At 40.3% G+C, this 25,309-nt stretch overlaps 1 protein-coding gene across 1 annotated transcript in view; it reads left to right on the top strand.

Annotated features, from left to right (window-relative positions):
• The window catches only part of LOC113145631 (dedicator of cytokinesis protein 3-like), a 45,830-nt gene extending 26,008 nt beyond the window's left edge, over positions 1 to 19,822 (top strand). The window contains exons 15-54 of the mRNA XM_026332586.1: positions 312 to 436; positions 577 to 739; positions 887 to 993; positions 2,034 to 2,205; positions 2,295 to 2,392; positions 2,655 to 2,738; positions 2,846 to 2,946; positions 3,062 to 3,143; positions 3,601 to 3,771; positions 4,451 to 4,643; positions 4,770 to 4,897; positions 5,119 to 5,265; positions 5,388 to 5,486; positions 5,563 to 5,657; positions 5,852 to 5,927; positions 6,075 to 6,175; positions 6,261 to 6,319; positions 6,482 to 6,630; positions 6,764 to 6,849; positions 6,942 to 6,968; positions 7,084 to 7,179; positions 7,263 to 7,323; positions 7,423 to 7,516; positions 9,161 to 9,309; positions 11,071 to 11,157; positions 11,391 to 11,495; positions 13,019 to 13,160; positions 13,441 to 13,607; positions 15,177 to 15,263; positions 15,422 to 15,601; positions 15,702 to 15,785; positions 15,879 to 15,995; positions 16,136 to 16,278; positions 16,687 to 16,822; positions 17,352 to 17,433; positions 17,704 to 17,819; positions 17,909 to 17,993; positions 18,075 to 18,197; positions 18,462 to 18,544; positions 19,214 to 19,822. Of these exons, the coding sequence (XP_026188371.1) occupies positions 312 to 436; positions 577 to 739; positions 887 to 993; positions 2,034 to 2,205; positions 2,295 to 2,392; positions 2,655 to 2,738; positions 2,846 to 2,946; positions 3,062 to 3,143; positions 3,601 to 3,771; positions 4,451 to 4,643; positions 4,770 to 4,897; positions 5,119 to 5,265; positions 5,388 to 5,486; positions 5,563 to 5,657; positions 5,852 to 5,927; positions 6,075 to 6,175; positions 6,261 to 6,319; positions 6,482 to 6,630; positions 6,764 to 6,849; positions 6,942 to 6,968; positions 7,084 to 7,179; positions 7,263 to 7,323; positions 7,423 to 7,516; positions 9,161 to 9,309; positions 11,071 to 11,157; positions 11,391 to 11,495; positions 13,019 to 13,160; positions 13,441 to 13,607; positions 15,177 to 15,263; positions 15,422 to 15,601; positions 15,702 to 15,785; positions 15,879 to 15,995; positions 16,136 to 16,278; positions 16,687 to 16,822; positions 17,352 to 17,433; positions 17,704 to 17,819; positions 17,909 to 17,993; positions 18,075 to 18,197; positions 18,462 to 18,544; positions 19,214 to 19,822 (5,009 nt within the window). The remainder of the gene's footprint in view (positions 1 to 311; positions 437 to 576; positions 740 to 886; positions 994 to 2,033; positions 2,206 to 2,294; positions 2,393 to 2,654; positions 2,739 to 2,845; positions 2,947 to 3,061; positions 3,144 to 3,600; positions 3,772 to 4,450; positions 4,644 to 4,769; positions 4,898 to 5,118; positions 5,266 to 5,387; positions 5,487 to 5,562; positions 5,658 to 5,851; positions 5,928 to 6,074; positions 6,176 to 6,260; positions 6,320 to 6,481; positions 6,631 to 6,763; positions 6,850 to 6,941; positions 6,969 to 7,083; positions 7,180 to 7,262; positions 7,324 to 7,422; positions 7,517 to 9,160; positions 9,310 to 11,070; positions 11,158 to 11,390; positions 11,496 to 13,018; positions 13,161 to 13,440; positions 13,608 to 15,176; positions 15,264 to 15,421; positions 15,602 to 15,701; positions 15,786 to 15,878; positions 15,996 to 16,135; positions 16,279 to 16,686; positions 16,823 to 17,351; positions 17,434 to 17,703; positions 17,820 to 17,908; positions 17,994 to 18,074; positions 18,198 to 18,461; positions 18,545 to 19,213) is intronic.
• Positions 19,823 to 25,309: the final 5,487 nt, after the last annotated feature.

Here is a 25,309-nt window from a genome sequence, read left to right as displayed (position 1 = left end):
CAGTTAAAATCAAATAAATGCAGCAGAACCAGATATATATATATTTTAATTCCACATATTCTTCTATATTATCAAAACCTGCCACCCACAATGCACCTTATCAGTAAACAGTTGGATCTGATATTAATTTGTGGTTAGCTAGTCTTCAAAAACCTGACGTCCCACTGACATCACTTCAGGCAATTTATTACATTTTCTTCAGCTTTCTCTTGAGCTGGAACTGGCTTCTTTCTTTTTTTTTCACAGCTTTTTATGCTGTAGTTCTCCATGAGTTATCCCTTTAACTACTTGTTCTATGTCATTTTTTTCAGGTGACACACGCAATGACCTGTACCTGACCCTGGAGCGGGGAGAGTTTGAGAGGGGAGGCAAAAGCGTCCAGAAGAACATCGAAGTCACGCTCTATGTGCTGTATGCTGACGGGGACACACTCAAAGTATGACACACATGTCCACGAGTTATTAAGTATCATATCATCCATGATATGAGTTGATGAGTACATGCTTCCTCCCATAAATCCATGCGTTCATTTTGTAGGTCATTAAAAACAACCTGCTGTCTTTCTTTTCTTTTCAGGACTGCATCAGTTTAGGCAGCGGAGAGCCCAACACCAGTGAATATCGCTCTTTCGTCCTGTACCACAACAACAGTCCTCGCTGGAGTGAGATGGTCAAGCTGCCCATTCCCATAGACCGTTTCAGAGGGTCCCACCTACGTTTTGAATTCAGACACTGCTCAAGTGAGTCAGTAATGCAGCTCAGTGGCAGTCATCCCTCAGTACATGAGTTCATTAGGATGGGTTGAGTCATGCTCAGGGCTGTGTGACTATGGATGTGCAGTGGAGACAGACAGCATTAATATAGTATTATAATGTGCTTTTTTTCAGCTAAAGACAAAGGGGAGAAAAAATTGTTTGGTTTTGCCTTCACTCCTCTGATGAGAGAAGATGGGACCACACTGTCAGATGAGAACCATGAGCTGTATGTGTACAAGGTATGGCAGGTTTAACCCACTAGACACCATCCATTTTTAGACAGAAGACCAGAAATAAGAAAAGTTTTCAGACTTTGATTGCAGTCATCTCTCTTTTGAAAGGTAACACTTTAAGATTTGCAATTAAAGAATGAGAAGGGTTATAAGAAGTACTGAACCAACATTACAAAAGCATGGTTGAAATGTTTTTTTTCTTTTACTGAAAAAGGAAAATGTAAGGCTTGAGCTTTCTGAGAATTTGAAAAAGTACAATCAAGAGACTCAGAGTCCTGCCAGAAGTGCTATTTTAGCACAGACATTCAAATGTAGAAGACTGACCTATAATTAAGTAATTTTATAAAGATATTCATACTTTTTAAATGTATAAATTATTACATGATGGTGGGCATAGAAATGATCAGAGGCAAAAACCTTTAGCTTTGACCTTTGCATCCTCAGCTTTTAAATCACAAGATGGCTTAAATAATTGACCTGGCTGTGGTGCAGTGTTTCTGTGTCGGTGAGGCATCCCATCCTTTCTGTCTTTGTTGTATATTCTCAGCAGTGACCTGTCTCTGACAACATGTAATGATTTTCTGCATATTGTCCTTAGTTGTGAGGAAACTTCAAAAATCTAAAACAACCCAGGTGCCTTTTCTTTAAGCACATTGAGCCATATTGCATCTCCACACTCCAGTTTATGTAACTGTAATGTTATGTAAGTTTTTTTAGAATGATCAATTGATCATACTTTAGCAGCATGTTGTGTTTCCATACTCAGGCTAAGCAAGTTAGTGCACTAACAAAACATGAGCAACCAATATTAGCTTGCTGTGAAGTCATAAAACTACTCAGAGTAATATGCCTATGGTATGCTAATGGAATAAACACCCAACTAATTGGTTGGTGGCCGCCAACATGGGAGAACCCCACTGTTGTAATCAGACCACCGACTGAAGACCCTGGTCTCTGTGCTCAGATACTGTTTTTTTCTCTGAACTATAAAAAGGCTCCAAATCTTAATGAATTTTCTGTCTTTCTGTGTCATGTCCACACTCTAGTGTGATGAGAATGCCACCTTCAGCAACCAGGGCCTGTACCTGAGCCTGCCCTGCTGTAAAGAGGACTTCAACAGCTGCCCCAACCTGCCAGCCAACCTGCCCTTCCAGAGAAGTCCTAAAGAGACGTTCTGGGTCTCTACTATACTATGCTCCACCAAACTCACACAGAATGGTAACCTAACATCAGACATACTCTTCTCTATCAAGTTTCACTTCCTATTCCATGCAGTTTAACTCCATTTGAGTTTACTCTCGTTTCAGTGGACCTTCTGGCTCTTCTGAATTGGAAAGCACATCCAGACAGGGTGTTGGACATCCTTGGTCGACTGCGTCAGATCAGTGGAGAGGAAATTGTTAAGGTCAGTGTCTTCAGATGATGTATTTAATGATGATAACCATTTGAGGAATATCTGTGTACAGTACCTTAACTGTGTCATCAGCCTTGTCATGGCAGGGAAGGTACTTCTCTTAAAGGAAGCCTAAGAAAGAAATGGCACATGTTCTTTTCAGAATTAAAGACTTGTTTTTGGATGAATGGGCTACCCTTTATTTCTATATTAGTTACCAGCAAGGTCTTTAACGTGATGGATTTGTTGAGTCTTGTTTCTTTTTTCCTAACAGTTCTTGCGAGACGTGCTGGATACACTCTTCTGTCTTTTAGATGACAACACTGATAAATACGGACCACTGGTTTTCCAGTCACTGGTAGGAAGTTTAAAGAGGCAGATTGTACTTCGAAGTCAAATGATGTATTATAGTTTTTAGTAGTTTTCAGAGATGGTATTAACATCTTTATACATACGTTTGTTTAGGTGTTCATCATTAACCTGCTCAGGGACAGCCGTTTCTACCACTTCAGACCTGTCATGGACTCCTACATCCAAAACCACTTTGCTGGAGCTTTGGCTTACAAGTACAAGAAATATTTGCACAGTTCTTATAAGTGAAACTGTTTGGAAGCAAAAGAAGACATTTTGAATGTAGATGCCTACAACATTATATGATACTGATTCTCATCATTTCTGTAGAGAGCTGATTCGATGTCTTAAGTGGTACATGGACCGCTCAGCCGAGGTTGTCCGACAGGATCACATCCAGGAAGCTATGAGGGTGAAGTATCATACGCACTCCCTTTCTGGTTCAGTTTCAGAGTGGCAGACTAAAACAAGTTTGCCCTGGCTCCTTCTGCTGGGATTAATTATTAAGACATGGGGACATGGTCAAACAGAAGGGCTGAGAAAGAGCAACGCGATGCTACATGAGGCTCTGGGGAGTGAATTCCCTGCTGATAGAAAAGATAATGAAAGGAAGTTATCAAGAATCTCTGTAGAAACTGACATGTGCAGAGTGCAGCATTGCCAGACAGTCTGAATTTCCTTTGTGATGCGATCAGGTGAAGAGATAGTGTGTTAGGAGACCTGAAAATTGGAAACATTTCTTTTATGTATTGATTTTCAACCGCAAATCCATTAAGTGCTCAGTGCTTATTCTTTCTAAGGGAACTGATAATATGATATCACCTATACCTTCATTGACTATGTCTGTGCCCTTCCTACAACCCCATCAGGCTCTGGAGTATCTGTTCAAGTTCATCGTCCAGTCTCGGATCCTGTACTCAAGAGCCACCTGCGGGATGGAAGAGGAGCAGTTCAGAGCGAGCATCCAGGAGCTCTTCCAGTCGATCCGCTTCGTCCTGAGCCTGGACAGCCGCAGCTCAGAGAACCTGGTGTTCACGCAGGTCAGATAGTTCACACTCATGGCAAACAGTGTAACTGTGTATTGCTGTGATGACCTGCATCACCTGCTCTGTAGTCTTATTTTATTTTTGGTTATGTTTTTTTTATTTTTTTCATCTGTTTATCATTTTAATTTGCATTCATGTTTCTTTGATTCATTTGAATTTTTTTAACTTGTTTCTTTTTCATTCCATTCACTTGTTGCACTTGTTTTTCTGTGCTTTCTGTGGTTGATGTGTCAATCCCTCACCCCTGTTGTTGCCCCATCCTTGGCTTGTTCTTGGACAGTTTAGGGGTGTGATCAGCTGCATGCCTCTCTGTGGTCATGCTCCAGGGCTGTCATCCATCTCAGTAAGTCGCAGCACCCCCTTGTGTTGGTAATACGATGCAGCAAAGGCTGCTTGCCAACCAGCCTGCTCAAACAGGATGATGTATTCTTAGATAGCTGAATTTCAGTGAGTGCTTTTGATTTGGCTGTTTTCTATTATTTGAGAGTGAATATATAAGAGATTACGTCTGTATAAAGCGATAAATTGTGTTGCTGTATTAAGATCTTAATAGCTGGCTATTTTGTGTTGGGTAAGTGTCTTCAAAGGATTTTTTACATATAGATTCTCTGAAACAAGAATTCATTACATATGTAGACTACAACATGGTTCTCTGTTTTTGTTTTTCCCCCAGGCAGCACTGTTGAACAGTTTCCCAGATATCTTTGATGAGCTGCTGCAGATGTTTACTGTTCAGGAGGTAGCCGAATATGTCAGGGGGACCTTAGGGAGTATGCCCAGCACAGTGGATATTGGCCAGTCTATGGATGTAGTAAAACTGCAGTCCATTGCTCGTACAGTTGAGAGTCGCCTCTTCTTCTTCCCTGGTGAGGCAAACATGAATGTTTTAACAATGGGTTTTATTTCTCTGAAGATGCACCAACAACCAAAAATAAATGTAAGCAAGTAATGCATCTGTCTCCTCCTCTTTGTTTCTTTTGCTCTTCCCTCAGAGTCAAGAAGTATTTTGCTGCCAGTGGTTCTGCATCACATCCACCTACATCTGCGCCAGCAGAGGGAGCTGCTCATCTGTTCTGGCATCCTTGGCAGCATCTTTTCCATAATTAAGACCAGCTCCATGGTACCGTACATTGCATCACATGCACACTCAACATAAATGACTGAAAGTCCTGTTTGATGGTAAAACACTTTTGAAAATAAATCCTTATTCTCTATATTTGGTTATGACAATGCAGCTGCAGCTTTCTTCTCACAAACATAGAAGTATTCCCAGAAGTATGTTTGCATCTTTTTTGTTGATTTGCTGTTCCTATGCTTCTTCGTACTTGCTCTGTGTCTCAGGAGTCTTCTGTTCAGGAGGAGGTGGAGATGATGGTGGAGAGCCTTCTTGATGTGCTGCTGCAGACTCTCCTGTCCATCATGAGCAAATCCCATTCTGTGGAGACATCCAGAGGACAACGCTGTCCCCAGTGCACTGCTGAGATAACGGTAAGTTTCCACTCAGTGTGCCTTCTTGATATGCAATCAGTACAGTTGGAATTTGTTAATATTTTGAGTTAATTAACTTTTCCAATTATGTATATTCATATCTGTCATTTTTTCTTGTGCAGGGGGAGTATGTTTCCTGCCTCCTCTCTCTGCTCCGACAGATGACAGAGATCCACTTTCACCATCTACTCAACAACTTCCACAGCAAGGAGGAGCTGAAGGTGAGGAACCTCTGGGCAAAGATTTCAGTGTTTTGCTGCAGTTTTCTACATATTAAAACTCCTTATTCCTTTGCAGGAGTTCCTGTTGAAGATCTTCTGCGTGTTTCGCAATCTGATGAAACTGACTATTTTCCCCCGAGACTGGAGTGTCATGAGGCTTCTGACTAGTCAGTGAGTCTGCTTTTGCTTTTGTGACATGCAGTCTTTGTCCCAGTGCTGTGAAGGGAATACAGCCAGCCATTAGATCAGACTCCTTTTCAGATAATTGTGCTGTGAAGGTGACACTTGTGTTGCAAACTTTTTTCATCTATATTTGGCAGCTGCCTCGTTTTGAAAGCTGACACTATACTGTTTGCTTCCCGCAGTATCATCGTAGTGACAACACAGTTCCTATCTCCTGCACTGCACAAGAACTTCTCAGAGGCAGATTTTGATTTTAAGGTGTGTATTTGAATAGTGGCCACAACGTAAAGCCACAACATAACTTAAGCCACAACTTAATGTTTTTTCTATGATTAAAATTGTCATACTAGCATTAATTGTTTGATGTACAGTAGCATTCACTTACTGTGTTCCTTTGTGTGTCAGGTGTGGAACTCCTTTTTCAGCCTCACTGTACTGTACATCAACCAGCCGAGTCTGCAACTAGAGGCACTTGGTCCTGCTAAACGAAAGAAAGTTTTTGACAAGTATGAAAATATCATCTTTTAATTTTGTGCATTCTATTGACCCGGGTTGTATTTTTACACTTAACTATCTACTGTTTCTTTGTAGGTATGGAGATATGAGAGTGGTGATGGCATTTGAGCTCTTCAGCATGTGGCAAAAATTAGGTGTGTCATCATCCTCAGTGTCTATACATACACACACACACACACACACACACACACACACACAGCAAGCACATAAATATATCAGTGAAGTACCTGCATTTAGAACTTTAAACAAATCAGCAAAAACAATGGCTCCTCTCTTTGTGAATCTCTGCAATCCAGGTGACAACAAACCTCACTTCATCCCGGGAATGATGGGACCCTTCCTGGGGGTCACCCTGGTCCCTCAGACCGAGGTTCGAAATATTATGATCCCGATTTTCCATGACATGATGGATTGGGAACAGAGGAAAAATGGCAACTTTAAACAGGTCATTATGCCATTATTTTGTTATGCAATACAAATCGTATTCTGTGGCAGTTGTTGTGATAGAAGTGGACATCTTTTTGTCACATAACATACCCACATCTTTTAGCTGAATGTGTTCATGTGCGTCTGTCTAGGTGGAAGCAGAGCTGATGGATAAGCTGGACAGCATGGTGTCGGATGGGAAAGGCGATGATAATCACAGAGAGCTTTTCAGCCTTTTGTAAGCATCAGAACTGTGTCTAGTGATTGTCAGAATAATGCTGTTCTTCCTTCTAACATACTTCTTTGTGTTGCTTTGCTATCACACCCCAGGACCCAGCTGTTCGGTCCTTATCCAAGGTGAGGTGTAATACCTTCACAGCCCAAGCTGACAGATATTTTGATTCATATCTACTATACTAACTTCTTAGCTCCTGATCTTTAGTGAGAATGTCTTACTGTATTTTCTGTGCAGCCTGCTAGAAAAGATAGAGCAGGAGACCTGGAGAGAGACAGGGATCTCATTCGTCACATCAGTCACACGACTTGTTGAGCGCTTATTGGATTATAGGTATACTGAGATTAAGTTGCATATCTTAATGCTATTTGTTTATGTCATGCATTGAGGAAAAATAAATATCTGTCTGCGTTCAGGGATTGTATGAAAGGAGATGAGATGGAGAACAAGAAAATTGGTGGTTCTGTCAATCTTATGGTGAGACATTCATTAAAAGTGTTTTAGTCTGGATTGTAAAACACATTTATGAATATCTCTGCACATGGAAAATTCATTTTCTTTTTAATTCAATACCAGAACTTTTACAAATCAGAAGTGAACAAGGAGGACATGTATATCCGTTACATCCATAAGTTGTGTGACCTGCATCTCCAAGCCGAGGACTTCACAGGTATGGCACAGTGTTTGAGGGGTACTGACACTAAAGTGTTTTATACAGTATCATTTTTAACCTTTAAGAATGTGTTTTTAACTGGGTAGCCATGCTAGCTCCCACATATTATGTTTACTAGTCTACCCATGTTATCCTGCCTGCTTTTCGTTGCACTATGAGATAATATTTGCCAGTGCAGAACATATGTTTCCATTACTACATGGATCACAGTGCTATTTCCCAGCATATCTCTGCCCATCTTCAGCCTGAGTAGAGGTTTGATTAGTCTGATTAGTGAGAGAATCTGAAAGTTTGTGTGATTGTGCTTGGCCTTTAAAGGTGATTGTTTCGGGCCAGATACATTTTCATTAAACAGTTCTCTGTGGATAATAGATATAAGCCCTCAGGAGTCAAAAGAGGGGGGCGGCATCTTATGAAAACTGGTGAAAGTCCACCACAGCAGACTGTCACAGCCACAGAGGAGGAAGATGACAGATATATATATATATATATATATATATCAGAATACACAGGTTAGATGTTATGTAGATGTGGGTAGTTTGATGTGAAGCCATTAGACTTTACACAGCATTTTTTATGTGTCTTGTAATTCTGAGATTTGTATCATTATTGTCCATCGTATATTAGAAAAGACAAAATCATTAATTTGGGCAGGTTGTCATGGTAGATCTGATTAAGTCTAGTAATGCCATGCTCAGTCATGTAAACAGGAAATCAGGGGAAGAGTCAGCGTATATATATTTGTGTAAATGGCTCAAGTGTTCTTGCTTTGCTCTCATTATTGACAGTGCTGGCTTTATTGTGTGCATTCAAATGCAGCCAAATATGACTAATTAAAATTAACCTTATCCATCACTTATGTAAAACAGTCAACAGGCAGCTGGCAAAATAATTAAAACCTGTTTCTGAGTTGGCTGGGATTGCACATGTGGCTACTGTATGAATCAGTCTGCATAAAAACACTTCAGCCTTAAAGATGTAAATTCAACTTACGAAGTGGCATAATTTGTCTTTGGTTTTAGGTGCTGGAGAGATGCAATTTATTTCAAGGTTGCAGAAAGGCTATATTTAGTATTTATTGATCATCTTATTTTTTGTTTTATCTAAAAATTGTCCATTGCAATTTTTAAAGCCCAAGATGATGCTGTTACATTACTTGTTTTTGCACAACTTAGACATTTAAACTCAACCTCATAAAGAAAATGCTCACATTTGAGAAGCTTTGTTCGTTGATTGTTTGATCAGAAATCATAATCAATGACTAATTTCATTTAATCACTGTTCAATAATGTTTACATCATTTTTAGGATCAAGATTTTTTTCAACGTTGTTCCAAAACAGTTGAAAAACACTGTAGTAGGGAGTGAGAGTAGTTGGTATAATTGCTCTCTGCACCTCTGGCCTCTAATAGAACAAGCTTGCTGAGCTCAGGGCAGCTTGTGCTTTGTGCCACTGACTGCGCTTTGTGTCACACGCCATCTGTTCACAAAAACTGCACCCAAAATGTCTGGAAGGTATCAGTGCATCACTGAGGCCAGGCTGTGCAGACTGTGCAACATCTGTAGCTTTAAAAGTTACAGATAATCACAATGATATGCTTTCATTTTGATGACCTTTGACCTATACTCCCATCTGCAACAGAGGCAGCGTTTACCCTGCTGCTGTACTGGGAGCTGCTGCAGTGGGAGGACCGACCCCTGAGGGACTTCCTCCACTACCCCTGTCAGAGCGAGTGGCAACGCAAGGAGAACCTGAGTCGTAAAATTCTTCACTATTTCAACAAGGGGAAGGCAAGTGAACTATTTTTTTATAGCTGTATATCTTACTCCTGGTTTTTATTTGAAGGGGATGTAAAATCCCTAGTATTTCTGACCTATAGCAGCCTTTGACTGCACTGCAACTGAACATCACAGAGTCAGATGTGAAAAAGCAATACATGAACGACACAAGAGGTTTGGGCAGGACAAGACACATCAGAAAGTAAATTATATAAATTAAAATCACATTAAGCTTTATGGCTTTTTAAAATGTGTTCATCTGCAATGCAGCTGTTCCCAGCAGAATTAAAGTTTGCCTTCATTAACACTGGGATAGAGACACAATCCTGTAGTGTTTATTAAAATTATTATAACCATAGCCACAAACTGGCATAAAAAAAGTATAAAATAGCATAAATGCTTAAGTACAGGTATGTCAATGATACACCTCAGTAAATATACAGGTTTTACAGGTGAAGCAACATCATTTTTACAGTGTGAACACATAACCAGAACTGTGAATTATAAAATCAAAATCATATTCGTTTTATCGCTTTGGCCTATATCCAATGTCATGAAAGTGTTTTATGTACTAAGGCAAATATTGAATATCATGATATAAATACTGCCTTGTTGCCCTTGTGCTACACCACAATGCTAATCAGCAAGGGTCAGATGTCTGCTCAAATGTGATTTGCTTCCCGAACCACTCCTTTCTGGCTGGTATTCATCCACCAAATGAAATTAGTTGACTAGTGCTCTGTGCTTTGCAGAGGACAATGCCCTCTGGACTGTGGGAGCAGCTGAGAACGAAATAAAAGTGGCCTCCTTCATTAGCTCTTTGTCATAGCTTGTTTTTATTTAAAAGCAAAAGTAGCTGTTCTAATTATGTGGATCCCCCTGTTGCTACTGCAGTTAAAGTTCATCCTAGATAAACATATATCTAAATGTGAGGGTGAGAGAGATGAAAGAGCGGCTTTCAGGTTGGGGTGGGGTTAGTGAGCCCACTGAATTAATGAGGGAAGAGAAACTGCGCTTTGAAAATGATATATATCTGTATCCACTCAGTTGGGACTTTAGTATGAACACCTAGCTAAGACTACTGCATTGTAATACAACAGTCCTGCAAGAAATTCCTCTTGTTGATTGTAATGTTCAGTCTGTGTTAAAACTTGCTCAATGCTCAGATATTTTCTATTCCTGGTTAGGAAGCACTGGACATTGCCCCCATCATTGTAAATTGTTTTTTATCCACATTGCAAATCTGTATATTTTTATTTTTATTTTATTTTTATCTTATCTTATTGTATATTTGCAAAGTTATAATTGTACTTGCAAATTCATTGTTTATTTATTTTATATATTTGGCACATTTGTTATTGTTATTTTTTATTTTTTCTTCTTCTTTCTGATGCTTATTCTTGTGCTATTATTTCTTTATGTGTACGTCAACTCAGGTCATGGGCAGTTGTGCAAGCATTTCACTGCATATCATACTGTGTATGACTGTGTATGTGACAAATAAAAATTTGAATTTGAATTTGAATTTGGATATTTGATAATATGTATTTCTGCCAACTGTCTCAGTTCTAATTCTTGCAGTATGTGAGTGAATGTGTAACAGTCCAGTCGATGCTTCAGATCAGATGCTTCCTCCATTGAAAATATCCCTTTAATACCATTTTTCAAACTCTTTAATTGATCTGATTGTTTTTCTTGATTGTAAAGGATAAATTAAGCAATAATGATTTCTTGGTGAGTCACTGTTGGTCTCATGTACATGTGACTTTGCAGTGCTGGGAATATGGAATCTCCCTCTGCAGAGAGCTGGCTTTCCAGTATGAGACTTTATATGATTATCAGAGCCTCAGCTGGATCCGGGTAAGTAAAGCCTTGAGTGCTTCCTCTTTCTGCTGTTAGGAGCAAACAAATGTCTTCTGTGATACTGGAGGTTGAGACTTCTGGCTGTTGTCATTGTCATCCTCTGGTATGTGAAGTGCATAGAGCGTCAAGCACAATGTTGTAATTGCCTGTGCACACCCTTCTGATTCATTCATGTTTGTAATTAATTATCATTATCTTAACTCTCTAGCATGTTTCTCCTTGTGTGACAGAAAATGGAGGCAGCCTACTATGACAACATCATCGAGCAGCAGAGGATTGAACCCGAGTTCTTCCGAATGGGCTTCTATGGCAGGAAGTTTCCTTTCTTCCTCAGGGTAAGGCTAAATTTAGTCTCATCCTGCCTGTCCTGACACACTTATGATTCTGCTGATGCAGACAGCCTTCATGCTTCTCCTGATGATGCTCCTTCATGCTTCAGCAGGAGAAAATGTCAGTTGCAGGACAAAAAGATGGAAAATTGAAGTAAAACTTCATAAATAAAACTAAATGCTCAACAGTAAAACAGAAAAAAAAGAGACGAGTGTCCAGTACATTGTCCTAGTTCATTTTGTGGTTTATTTAACCAGTTCCTGTTTTGTTTGGAGAAGAATAATAAGACCAAAATGTTTTGTCACAGTTGTCATTATCATATAGAAATAGAAACTTGGATTATATTTTATAATAATTTCAGTTTTGATAAGCAGATTAATACTGTGGTAATGGCTTGCTGTCACAGGCTTTGGTTATTGTCAAAAAGTAATGTATTTCTTTTATTTGTTTTGATTTTGAATGTATTATAATATCTTGATTAGATTATTGTAACACCCTATACATAGGAATAAAATAATCATTGATCACCCACCTCCAACTGGTTCACAATGCAATGGTCCACGCCCATACGCCTATCACTTCATCGGTGTCTTGTTAAACCTTGGATAGATTTTAAAGTTGTATTATTTGTACTGAGGTTTTACGTTGCAGAACTGAAAGGATGCTAAGGTCATCTTACCAAAATATACTAGAGGCCCCACAAAGTAAATCTGTGCAATGAGGTGAGTTTTCTCACTAGGTGCCTGCAACAAATAGAACACACTCCCAATCAAAAGTTGAAGCATCAGTGATTTGAACACCTTTAGAGGAAAACTTCAGACATATTTTTTTAGCATTGCTTTCCCTCTTAGTCAACCACAGCACCATATTGGAACAAATTAAATATGTAGTATAAGCTGCTGTTTGTTGTTTATTCTCTTTATCTTCCATTTATTTATCTTCATCTGTCCTATTTTCGTTCCTGGTAAAGCGCCTTAGTTTTATATGTGTGCTACCCATCGATAGTGTTACAGAAGCAGTTCAGTAGATGCAGGAAATCTCATTCATGCATTTATCTAATCCAGCCTGGATTACCATAACATACTAGTCTCCATCTCTGTGTAATTAAAAAATCTGACAAGCACCAATGAATTTTCACACATAATACTGATTCTGCCCTCACACCACTGGTTTCCCATTTCATCCAGGTCAGACCAAAACTGCTTTTTATTACACTCAAATCTCTTTATAGAATAGCACCATCATTTTTGGCAGAACTCTCCAGACCTTAGAATCCCAAAGTGCACTATGATCACAGGGTGCAGTCTTATCTCATTGTCCAAAGATAAATAGGCAGTCAGTCGGTGGCAGTGCTTTTTCTTTCTGTGCTCTGCTGCAGTACACGTCACCTAATCAGAGAGGAGGAAAATAAAAACCACTGAGATTTTTAAATGAAAACTGAAACAGTCATCACTATGATCTATGAAGCTATGAACTGCCAGGTTTTCACTCTTATGTACATCCGGCTGTTATCTTCCTTTCTTTGCAGAACAAGGAGTTTGTCTGTCGGGGATATGACTACGAACGGCTCGAGGACTTCCAGCAAAGGATGCTGGGGGAGTTTCCACAAGCCATTGCCATGCAGCATCCAAATCAACCTGACGACACCATCCTGCAGAGTGATGCTCAGTGTATCCGATTACTTTTACTACATATAAAACCAGCAGTTCATTTTAAAATCATATGTTTTATTTTTCTTTTAAGTTAGGACTGTAGGATGAAAAAAGACTGCTTGTTTTGTCAGTAGACCAGTAGACCAACATTTGTGTATGTCATAGATCAAATAGGAATACTAAATGTAATTTTTATTTCCATAGTCAGACTCTTTCTATAAACATTTCCCTCCAGTATTGTCCTGCTCCTTCTCTCTCTGTTCATCTTTCTGTCACCTCCTTGACACTTGCTTCCTAGATTTGCAGATCTATGCGGTGACTCCAGTGTCAGATATCTCTGATGTGCCTCAGCTGGAGCGTGTGCCTGAGAGGATCAAGAGCTTCTACCGCATAAACAATGTCAGCCGTTTCCACTATGACAGGCCTTTCCACAAGGGGCCCAAGGACCGTGAGAACGAGTTCAGGGTACGGTGAGCCAGCAGTGTGGCTCTTAGTCCACTGTTCAGTGTTTCTCAAAGAAATATTGTGTAACCATCTGCAGATGATACATACAGTAACTTTTTTTTTAAATAACACTGGCTTTTCAGGTGTAATATCCACTGGTGGCCACAGGGGAGGACATTCAGGTTTCAGGCAACAATGCGTTTAAAGTTTCTAAAAGCCTGGATTCAAGAAGTCTTAAATAAGAAGGCTCAGTTTTTAAGTCAAGTATGAACACTGAACCTGGTTTTGCTTTCTGGAATTTTTGCTCTAGCTTCTCCTTTTTAGCTTCTACTAGACCTGAAAGAATCTGTTTCCAATTCAGTATAAGTGATAGAGGACTAAATCCACAGCCCACTTTCTTTGTGAAGCTGATATAAGAGGTTGGCAGATTGTCTGACTATCCCTCCTCCACAGCAGGGACAGGCAGCCATGGAACCTCAATTGAGAAATTATTATTTAAAATGATATAATGTTCAAAGATACCTGCTTGATTTGTTTACCTTAAGACAGCTGAGGTCTCATATTAACTCACATACATTGTGGACTATAAAGTACTTTTACACAGAACAGGGATTGTGGATGCACATTAAACCTGCTTCATCTGGACAATGTGGGTGTTTTAGTCTTGTCATCATCCCACGTTATTACCTAAACATCATGGTGATGATTAGCAGTGCTCAAAGTAATACATGCATTACATAGTAAAATACCATATGCTGTCATGACTTAGTTATTTCTTGATATATTAAAGCTTCTTTAGTAAGTTGCTTAATGTTGTGTTCATAACTAAAAACTGTGACTGTAACATTAGGTATTCAACCAAATATGGCTTGTGTAGCAGCTTCTGGAATTGTAACTTGGATTGTTCTGTGACTGAACTGCCAATGCATTAGTCAGAAATACTGCAAAATGATGTAATGTAAGGAAATGGCATTAGCATGAAGGAAAAGCAGACCCTGGTAGATTCACACTAAATAATACAGATAAATAGTCACTTAATAACAACATAGACCATTATATTGAAAATATAAATAAAATGCAGGTAGGCCTTCTCCTGGTCTGCAGCTTGTGATTATTTTCTTAAATTATTCATTAATCTGTCCATATTGTTATGTTTGTTTCATTTAGTCTAAAAAAACAGTCAGAAAATACTAAAATATGCTTTGCTTTTTTCTGCTAATAAATAAAAGGGTATAGGGGAGGGCTGCAAATACTGATTAGATTTAGGTTTGGTTTCTTTTACTGCACTTTGTATAATGTAAATGAAAAACTCTTTATGTAATTTATGTTAAAAGCATCCTCTGTGTAGTTTTAGTGCCTAAAACCTTTGCCCAGTGCTGTAAGTTTTAGTTCAAATTTAGCCTTTTGAGTTTTTTGTTTTATACGAGTTTCTAGTCACTCTTTTCCAAACTGCCCTAAAGCCACAATAAACACACTGTTTTGAGCGATTTCTTTTTCCTGCCAGGTAATCTAATACAGTTTGTGATATTAAGAGATGTGGTTGGTAATAAACTGTATTACCCCTGTTCTCTCCTGGTGCATGTTTAACAGAGTCTATGGATTGAGAGAACAACCCTGATCCTGTCTCGTCCCCTCCCTGGGATCTCCCGCTGGGCGGAGGTGGAAAGGAGAGAAGTGGTGAGCAGCTCAAGAATTCACTCATTATTTTATATTTCATATACTCTTGAGGGATTTCAGACATTCCTCCTTTCTTACAACAGATGTGAAATTACCTTATTAACTTCATAGAGAGTGTGTTAGATGTGACTAATATGCATACATGTGTTTTATTCCAGGTGGAGGTGAGCCCTCTGGAGAATGCCATTTATGTGGTGGAGAACAAGACCCAGGAGCTGCGGACTCTGATTAGCCAGTACCAACACAGGCAGCATCATGGCAACATCAATCCACTCAGCATGTGCCTCAATGGCGTCATAGATGCTGCTGTGAATGGAGGCATTGCCAGATATCAGGAGGTACTGTTGTAGGGCAGAGGGAGAAGACCACAGAAATAATGAATAATTAATATGTGTTATAAGAGATAGCCATCTTTTCACCCACCATCTTCTATACCAGGCCTTCTTTGATAAGGACTACATCAGCAGTCACCCAGAAGATGCAGAGAGGATCACACATCTGAAGGATCTGATGCAGGAACAGGTCAGATTCAGTACTGAACCCAGCTAGTCAAACAGACTCCCGTGATAGTGGAGTAAATGGTATTTTCAGTGCTTGTTCTATTTCTTATAACAGGTGCACATTCTTGGAGTGGGGCTGGCTGTTCACGAGAAGCTGGTGCATCCAGAGATGCGTCCCCTGCACAAAAAGCTTGTAGACCAGTTCCACATGATGAGGACAGGTTTACACCATGTGAGTCCCACACATGGTTCAGGTTTCAGTCTCAGCCATGATCATTTTTTTTTCTTGCAGACGTACATGGATATTGGGTCATTGTTAGTATTTTATTTTTGCTTCAGTGCATGTGTGAGCAGTGTAATTATTCAGAGCAGTATATGGTTGGGTCCCTGCAGGGTGTGCCCGGCGTGGATCGATTTGGCCCTGCAGGGTGCTCAGGGGTCAACTCTCCCAGAGGCATCCTCTCCTCCCACAGCCACATGAGCCCTGAGAGTGTGCGTCTCATACACAGGCACAGGTCAGTCAAACAGACACACACAGGCTGAGCTGTAATTTAACTTGGTGAACCATGAGGAAACTCACACAGTGTTCTACATAGGGTATCTATCTTTACCCATGATTGGCATGGAAATGGCTCCCAGAATGCATTGCATGAGATGCAATGTGATCAGTGTGGATGGCCCACACTAGTAGCTCCACGTGGCAAGAGTGTAAACTGTAACCAATACATTTATGGATGCAAATCTAGTCAGTCAGTGCAGAGTATAATATTAATGTAAATTGCGATTTGACCCACTCCTGAATCTAATAAAAATATAAACTGAAATATACAGTAGCTGCAAAGCCTCTACAGGTAAACATGTAATAACACATTCATGAACAGAGCGGAGATAAATTAGTCTGCAACTCTGTGTGTGTCCTGCAGCCCTCTAAACCTGCAGGGTTCAATCCGCCACTCGTCCTCCTCCTTGTCCTCTCACACCTCCAGTGAGGCAGGAAACCTCGTCATAATGACTGACGGCCTGATGGGGGAGCACCCCGAAGAGGCATTACACATGCAGGTAAGGTTTGAAATAAAAACACACAACACACATATTAATTTGTGTTGCATGGTATAAAGTGCAGCAAATCTGGTCTTTTCAGGATGTAAAACATAACATTAATACAGCAGCGCTAATACATCACAACTTAGATTCATAATTGTAGCGTTATAATGATCAGTTGTTGTTGCACACAGCACCAAAAACTAGTCTCAAATAAGTATAAAATAGAACAAATATCTCTCTAAAACAATTCAACAAAAGTCATTGTCATTAAATATCAGAACCTTCAGAACTGTATTTATTACAGGACAGCTGTGTACCTTATGGGGTACCTAATAAATTGGAAACTAGGTGTGCAGTACTTGTATTATTGTATTACTTTAGCAATGATCAATATTCAAATTGTAATAGCTTTAATGATGCACATAAAGCTATTATTAGTTTGAAATATAAAGTACAAGTTTGTTTGAATTTTCTTTCTCTTTTTCTAAAGTAAACAAATGCTTGAATAGCTTTCATTATATTTCTAATATGTTCTGGTTTGCAGCCGAGCCCGTCCTCCTCCAGCCTGAGCTCAATCCGCTCCAACTCTTCTCAGATTATCAACTCTGCTCCCTCGAGTGCCAGAGGTAAGTAACACAACTGCACACTGAAGAAAGTGAAAATCATTATGACTGCATCCTGACCCATATAATTATTTCTGTATCAGTGTACAGTTTATTCTGCCTGTGTGGTTTACCAATCACGAGTGAGAATTAGAAAAGATCTTTTAAAGATATTTCACTAATATTTCATCATATATTCAGTGTAACAAGATGTAAAATATCTTATTGTGTACAACAGTAAGATATCTCTGTCTCCTACACTAAGTAACTTTTTCACGTCTCTTCTCGCTCCAGGCTCTCCATCTTTGCCCGATAAGGCCAAACACAACCGGGAAGTGATGATACTGTTGCCATCTCACCGTGAGAGGGCCAATAACTCCATGTATTACAACATGGCAGAGAATGGACAGGTGGGGCACAAGTGGAAGCTGTGTTTTCTCTTGAGCCTGCCATTATAAAAAAGCTAATGAGCGAATGATTTGCACATTTGTTTTGTTAGAGCAACCACATGCAGCGTGCCTTACTTCAGCAAGTTAGCCCCTGTAAGCCGTGTGCTGAGCCTCACATGAATCTACCGGAGAAAGGTAACAAGCTGAAGTGTATAGTATCATGTACATGAAATGTATCACAGTGTGTGTTGATGTGTTTTTGTATTCCCTACCCAGTCTACCCCAGTGCTCCCAGCAGCTGGAGCCTGGATGGAGAAAACAGGGAGCAGGTGTCCTACATGCCAGCTTCTTCTGGGGGAGTGATCATGCCCCCTGTCCCTCCCAGGTCCTTTCCACCAGGTACTTTCTCCTTTCACCTCACAGTTATGGTTCATTTGTAGTATTGAGAACATAAACGTACATTTCAAATGTATTCCACTTTTGACTTAGTCTAGCAAATGTCAATTCAATGATTGATCTGGCTTCTGATGTAGCTGCTGGGCTCAGTTCACCACACTAAAATCTGCCAGCAGGAACTAAGCTTGTGAAAATTAGACGAGCTTTCAAAAGTTATTTATATTTACATTAGACTTTTTCCTCACTTGCATCAATTTGTATTTGCAGGGCATTTCCTGATGCACTGTGATGCGTTTCACCACCAAAACAGTGACCCTCCCCCTGCCCTGCCTGTCCGTTCTCTTCGAAAGGTACAAACATCACAGAAACATCACACTGCATTAAACTCAAACAGCTTTTTTAGCTCTGATATATTATGCAGATTTGTTGATTAGACAGAAAGTAGTTCAAAAGTTCATTCCTGAAACATGTTTTGTCATCTGCTTTTGGGTCTGTAGAACTCAGGTGTTGTTTGATGACTTTGCTGTGATCATGTTTAGTTGTTTTGCTTCTCTACATGTTCTACATGCTTTTTCCTCGTCTTTTGTCTCTTCTCATTTCTCTTCATTTAAATGTACATACGTACGTAGATAATGTGAATGTCATACTAAAATGTTAACCCAATTTGAGGTAACACAGCTGAAATGTTTATATCATGGCCACCTTGCCTTCACAAAAGCTCCTGTCTTCCAAACTGTAAACTCCCACACATTGTCTTTATTGACAGAAAGTGTATCAAACATTCACCATTGCTGATAGCTGAGTGTAGACACAGTGCTTTGTTCACTGCAGTAGTCAAGGAATTATTGCAGTCATAATCAAGCGCCTCAGTGTTTGAAATCTGACAGAATGATAAAGAAGTTGTTGGGTCTTTAACTTCACTCATTTGCAACAGGAACTTCTGATACTTTTGACAGGATGTGAAGGTTGTTGTGCAAACACTGTACACCCACTGTCTCTTTGTTACTTTCTCTCTCCAGTCTCCTCTCCACCCAATCCCTGGCTCCCCCACCAGTCCCCAGTCAGCTTTGGGGGGCAGTAACTCCACTCTGTCAGGCAGTGCCAGCAGCGGGGTTTCCTCTATGAGTGACAGTAACTTTGGAGGTCAGTATCCAGACCCTGGTCCAATCAGGAACGATGCCTTGGAGCCTCTTCCCAGTCACCTATGGTCCCCTCCTGATGAGTATCTGGCTTCTCCATATCTGCACATCCACTACGGCGGACCTGAAATTGACTCCATGGACCCTGTCCGCCCCTTCCATTACCGCAGCCCTGCTTCGCACCCACACACCCACCCACATGCTCAAGCTCATGCCCACACCGGGCTGGACAGCCACTCCCACGGGCCACTGTCCCACCATCATGGTCCTGCTCACGGCCCTCACCACATCCCTTACCGTAGGTCTCAGCCTCCAGCCGTGCCACCTAAACCCTACCTGAGAGAGGGCTGCATCCCTGAGGAGGAGCTGCCGCCTCAGCCCATCCCCCTACCACGCAGGATCTTCCACTCCCCTCACGGCCACAGGGAGGACCAGGGGAAACACGCCTGGGAGCAGTGTATCAGTGAGGAGCATGAGGAGACACAGTGATGAGAAGGTTCCAGCTACTGTATGTTTCAGTTAGAGCATTCATCTCCTCGTCTTATTCCCTTCATTTGCACTGAGTTAAAGGAGCAGTAATAGAAGGAGTCTGATATGAAGTAGCTCTAGAATGTGGTCACTTGACCCTTTCTCACGCTGTGTTTTTATTTCTGTGCATGTGAAGGGAAGATAAGAAGGAGGCATGAATCTACAGAATGAGGCACAACTGCCATCGCTGCTCTGATAGATATTATCAAAAGAACAAGATCTGTTGGACAATAAGACAGATTAACTTTGTTCAAAAATTGGTATTGATTGTACACAAATGTACAACTCGTCTGTGAGCATGTTTTTTTTCATTTGAGAATAATATGACCACAGTTTTGTGAAATATGACAACTATGATCATAATCAACATGATCCCAGGTGAAGTATAAGCTCTGAACTCCCTTAATTTAGCTCTTCATGTCATTTTCACACAAGGCAACTACAGAAGGTTATTATTCACAGTGAAGTGACTTCTCTGCTTTAAATGCTTCATATATATATATATATATGAATTTTTATTTTGATATATTTGCTACATTATAGTGTTTTCAAAGGCTTATGTCCATTATGTTTTTCAAAACACTGTTAAGTGCTCCTTAATAGTGAATCATATCGAATTGCGCACTCTAATTCATGTTGCTGCCGGGCTGTCACAAATTGCAGGTCTCTAAGGTTGGACTTGCGGCTCTTTTCTTGAACCGGCATCTCAAGGGACATGAACTTCAGTCACTGACGATTTCCCGTCCATACAATGCGTATGGAAACCTACGTGAATGTATTCAGATGAGATATTCTATTTGTACTGCACAAGCTGCATTCCTGGTTTTTGTTTAAGTGCTTTAAGTTCAGTCAATGTTGAAGAAGTCTCTGTTTGTCTCTTTTGTGTGACAAAGGTATCTGGGGAGTAAAGAAAGCGTTTGGCAGACTGAGACAGGTCCTGCACCTGTTGTGTTTTATGTTCATAGTGAATGACAGGACTTTCCACTTCACACCTCAACCCAGCCGCTGAACATTGAAAACTAATCACTCACTTTTTCCCTCCATCTTTTTCCCTCTCTATATGGTTATCAGACCATTTTAAGCAGTGAGGGCTGAACCTGGACAGCTGCAGTGGCATTGTCTTGCGTCTGATGACACTGTCTAGACCCCTGCCTGCTGAGTGGTCAGTTGAGGAGCCCACTCAGACAGTGTTGGAATCGCCTACCTGCCTTAAGTGCACTCAAATGCAGTTTGACCTCTCCTCCAGACTGTGAGAAGCTCATTTATCGATGGCCGCTCTCCTTTTCATTCTGTTCACTATACGCTTCCTAAAGGAAAAAATAGATATCTACCTACTAGTGACGTTTTTGTATGGTTTCGTCCCGCTTTGGTTTCAGATTGTTGTTTGGTTTGTAGCGCTAATACTTCTTATTATGCCTGCGGCTCTTTCTCACTCACCTTCTGTTGTGTGAAAACTGATGACGTCTTTCAGAAGAATGCTGGAGCTTGGCCTGAGAGGGAGGTTTACTTTTTGCAGAGCAGAAGAACAGCGCTGTTTATTGTGATGTAGTGGATTGGAAGGATATAGCTAATATTTTAACAATTACTTGTTTTCCTTGTTGTTGTTTTTTTTCACAGGTGGATGCTTTGTGTTACTGTACATCAAGTTGTCAGCTGACTAGACAACATCTATTTTTGTATGTGAGATCATCAGTTGTGTGAACATATTTCAGAAACCGTACCAAGACAGAAGGCCCAGGCACTGCATAGGCTGCTGTACTTTGTATGGAGATGAGGTTAGATATATACAGTATGTGAGTATCTCTGTGAGCTTGTTGGCATCAAGGATAACTGGTGACTGAAGTGATACTCAAAATATAGGTACAATAGAATTTTTCAATGTAAATTCTGTTATTGTACATACAGCAGTATTGTGAAATATTTTTGAGAATTATTGAAGACGCCCCCAAAAAGGTTTATTGTTGTTTTGTGTATATACATGTACTCCAGAGATTAATGTAATTGATAAATATGTATAACCAGTGTTTGAAAAAGGACAACTCCATTAGACTGTGGCTGTTTCCACCGTTCTTGACTTTGAGTCTTCTCATATAAATACTTTATACACTTTTCAATGTGCTTTCCTGTACATATGGTGTTAGCATGATCAAACAGTGTTTGGTTGTAAAAGTGGTTTTCCTACTCCCATAACTGCTGTGGTATGGAACTCATTAACGATGCCAAACATTAAAGACAATCTTTTATCAGCTGTAATGCTTCTTCTCCGTACCTTTGCTCTACTGTGCAGGGAGCAGCATGTGGAGGTAACAGTAGATGGCGCTGTTTGTTACTGAAATACAAGACTGTGACAGCAAAGTGGGGAGATTGCACTGTTGTATATACAGTGGGTACAGAAAGTATTCAGACCCCTTTAAATTTTTCACTCTTTGTGTCATTGCAGCCATTTGCCAAAATCAAAAAAGTTCATTTTATTTCTCATTAATGTACACTCAGCACCCCATCTTGACAGAAAAAAACAGAAATGTAGAAATTTTTGCAAATTTATTAAAAAAGAAAAACTGAAATATCACATGGTCGTAAGTATTCAGACCCTGTGCTCAGTATTGAGTAGAAGCACCCTTTTGAGCTAGTACAGCCATGAGTCGTCTTGGGAATGATGCAACAAGCTTTTCACACCTGGATTTGGGGATCCTCTGCCATTCTTCCTTGCAGATCCTCTCCAGTTCTGTCAGGTTGGATGGTGAACGTTGGTGGACAGCCATTTTCAGGTCTCTCCAGAGATGCTCAATTGGGTTTAGGTCAGGGCTCTGGCTGGGCCAGTCAAGAACGGTCACAGAGTTGTTCCGAAGCCACTCCTTTGTTATTTTAGCTGTGTGCTTAGGGTCATTGTCCTGTTGAAAGGTGAACCTTCGGCCCAGTCTGAGGTCCTGAGCACTCTGGAAGAGGTTTTCTTCCAGGATATCTCTGGACTTGGCCGCATTCATCTTTCCTTCAATTGCAACCAGTCGTCCTGTCCCTGCAGCTGAAAAACACGCCCACAACATGATGCTCCCACCACCATGTTTCACTGTAGGGATTGTATTGGGCCGGTTGATGAGCAGTGCCTGGTTTTCTCCACACATACCGCTTAGAATTAACGCCAAAAAGTTCAATCTTGGTCTCATCAGACCAGAGAATCTTATTTCTCATAGTCTGGGAGTCCTTCATGTGTTTTTTGGCAAACTCTATGCAGGCTTTCATGTGTCTTGCACTGAGGAGAGGCTTCCGTCGGGCCACTCTGACATAAAGCCCCGACTGGTGGAGGGCTGCAGTGATAGTTGACTTTGTGGAACTTTCTCCCATCTCCCTACTGCATCTCTGGAGCTCAGCCACAGTGATCTTTGGGTTCTTCTTTACCTCGCTCACCAAGGCTCTTCTCCCAGGATTGCTCAGTTTGGCTGGACGGCCAGGTCTAGGAAGAGTTCTGGTCGTCCCAAACTTTTTCCATTTGAGGATTATGGAGGCCACTGTGCTCTTAGGAACCTTGAGTGCTGCAGAAATTCTTTTGTAACCTTGGCCAGATCTGTGCCTTGCCACATTTCTGTCTCTGAGCTCCTTGGGCAGTTCCTTCGACCTCATGATTCTCATTTGCTCTGACATGCACTGTGAGCTGTAAGGTCTTATATAGACAGGTGTGTGCCTTTCCTAATCAAGTCCAATCAGTTTAATTAAACACAGCTGGACTCCAATGAAGGAGCAGAACCATCTCAAGGAGGATCAGAAGAAATGGACAGCATGTGAGTTAAATATGAGTGTCACTGCAAAGGGTCTGAATACTTATGACCATGTGATATTTCAGTTTTTCTTTTTTAATAAATTTGCAAAAATTTCTACATTTCTGTTTTTTTCTGTCAAGATGGGGTGCTGAGTGTACATTAATGAGAAATAAAATGAAGTTTTTTGATTTTGGCAAATGGCTGCAATGACACAAAGAGTGAAAAATTTAAAGGGGTCTGAATACTTTCCGTACCCACTGTATGTGTAGATAGCAGCAGGTCACAAAACCACTGGCTCCACAACAGATGAATAGATGTGGGAAAAAAAGAAAGCAAACTCTTAAGCTGCAGTGCCAAGGCCCCTGCCATCACCAGCTCAAGCACCACTCACTAGCACACTACTTTGATATTTAAATACAACATATCTTTTCATTTGGTAATGCATACTGAAAAAACAGTGTCTAACAGTGTTACAAATCAATGTAAGTTGTGGTATTCAATCTTAATTGCCAATGCGATGAACGCTGATATGCTTTGAACATGAGAAATGTCAAGGCCATCTCAGCAGCATTTCAATTTCACATTGCTTTCCTGAGAAGTATTTTTTACAGTATCTCAGTTTTAAAGTAGTGAAAAATGGGAAAAGTGACCTATTGTCCTATCACTGTCCAATCATGATAACTTCAAGTATAATTACATAATGTGTTTATTTTCCTTGTTAGGTCTGTCCATTAAAATTAGATTTATTAGTCTTCTAATGCTTGAAAGAGATGTGGTTTAAAGTGATCACCATGAAAAGAAGGATAGATAGATAGATAGATAGATAGATAGATAGATAGCAAATGCATTTAATGCCAAAACATCACAATAGAAAATCAAAAAGATTGCTGTCATATTTTAGACGCCACTCATTGGACTTCAGCTGAATAACACTGAAGTTGTGTGTCTGTTTATGCCTGAATATCTTTGGCAACAACATGGACGACTGTGTACACTCACTGTCTCGCATATACGTGATGCGATCATAGAAAAAAGAGAAGAGTTAGGATGAAAGGATCCTAACTGACTCTCCAGAGGCTGATAATGCTGTGGTGCATGCTGATGCAGATACTGAATTTCATTTTTACAGCAGCTCTCCAGCTCCTCTCATTTTTGCAGTTCGTTCTCCCTCATTTAGTGTCATTTTCTGTATTTCTCACAAATTCTGGCTTAAAGTCTTACTGTGTTTTGTCTTAGGGGACTTCCAATGAGTAAATTCAGTATAATAATGTGATTTCCACAGTAAACAGCATGTAATTTGATCTCGATACATGCATGTCGTTACTTTGCTTGGCATGCAGGAACAGATTTTTTTCTCGTTTGGGGTTGCACTGTCTCATTCAGCAGTTACTGTTTGGGACACAAGAACACAGTGATGTGAAAAGCACCTCTAATAAATGCCAGCAAATGGAATGACAAGCTGCCATCCAGGCTGTGTTTAGGGGAAAACAAAAATATCTTGGATCTGGCAGTGCTGTAGCTCTTATAGGCTGCGCTGTTTTCCTCATGAACTTTGTGCTGCTACATTGATTTGACACTGATTAAATTCAAATGCTGTGTCTATTGTTTAAATGCCCATGAAGCAAATTAACAGATTCTGCACCAGATAGCTACAAAAAGAAAAAAAAAACCTATAAGACAGGTACATCCACAA

Source organism: Mastacembelus armatus, chromosome 7, assembly GCF_900324485.2.
Source record: "Mastacembelus armatus chromosome 7, fMasArm1.2, whole genome shotgun sequence".
NCBI lineage: Eukaryota > Metazoa > Chordata > Actinopteri > Synbranchiformes > Mastacembelidae > Mastacembelus > Mastacembelus armatus.
The sequence above is the reverse complement of the archived record's forward strand: the minus strand, read 5'-3'. Positions and strand labels throughout refer to the sequence as shown.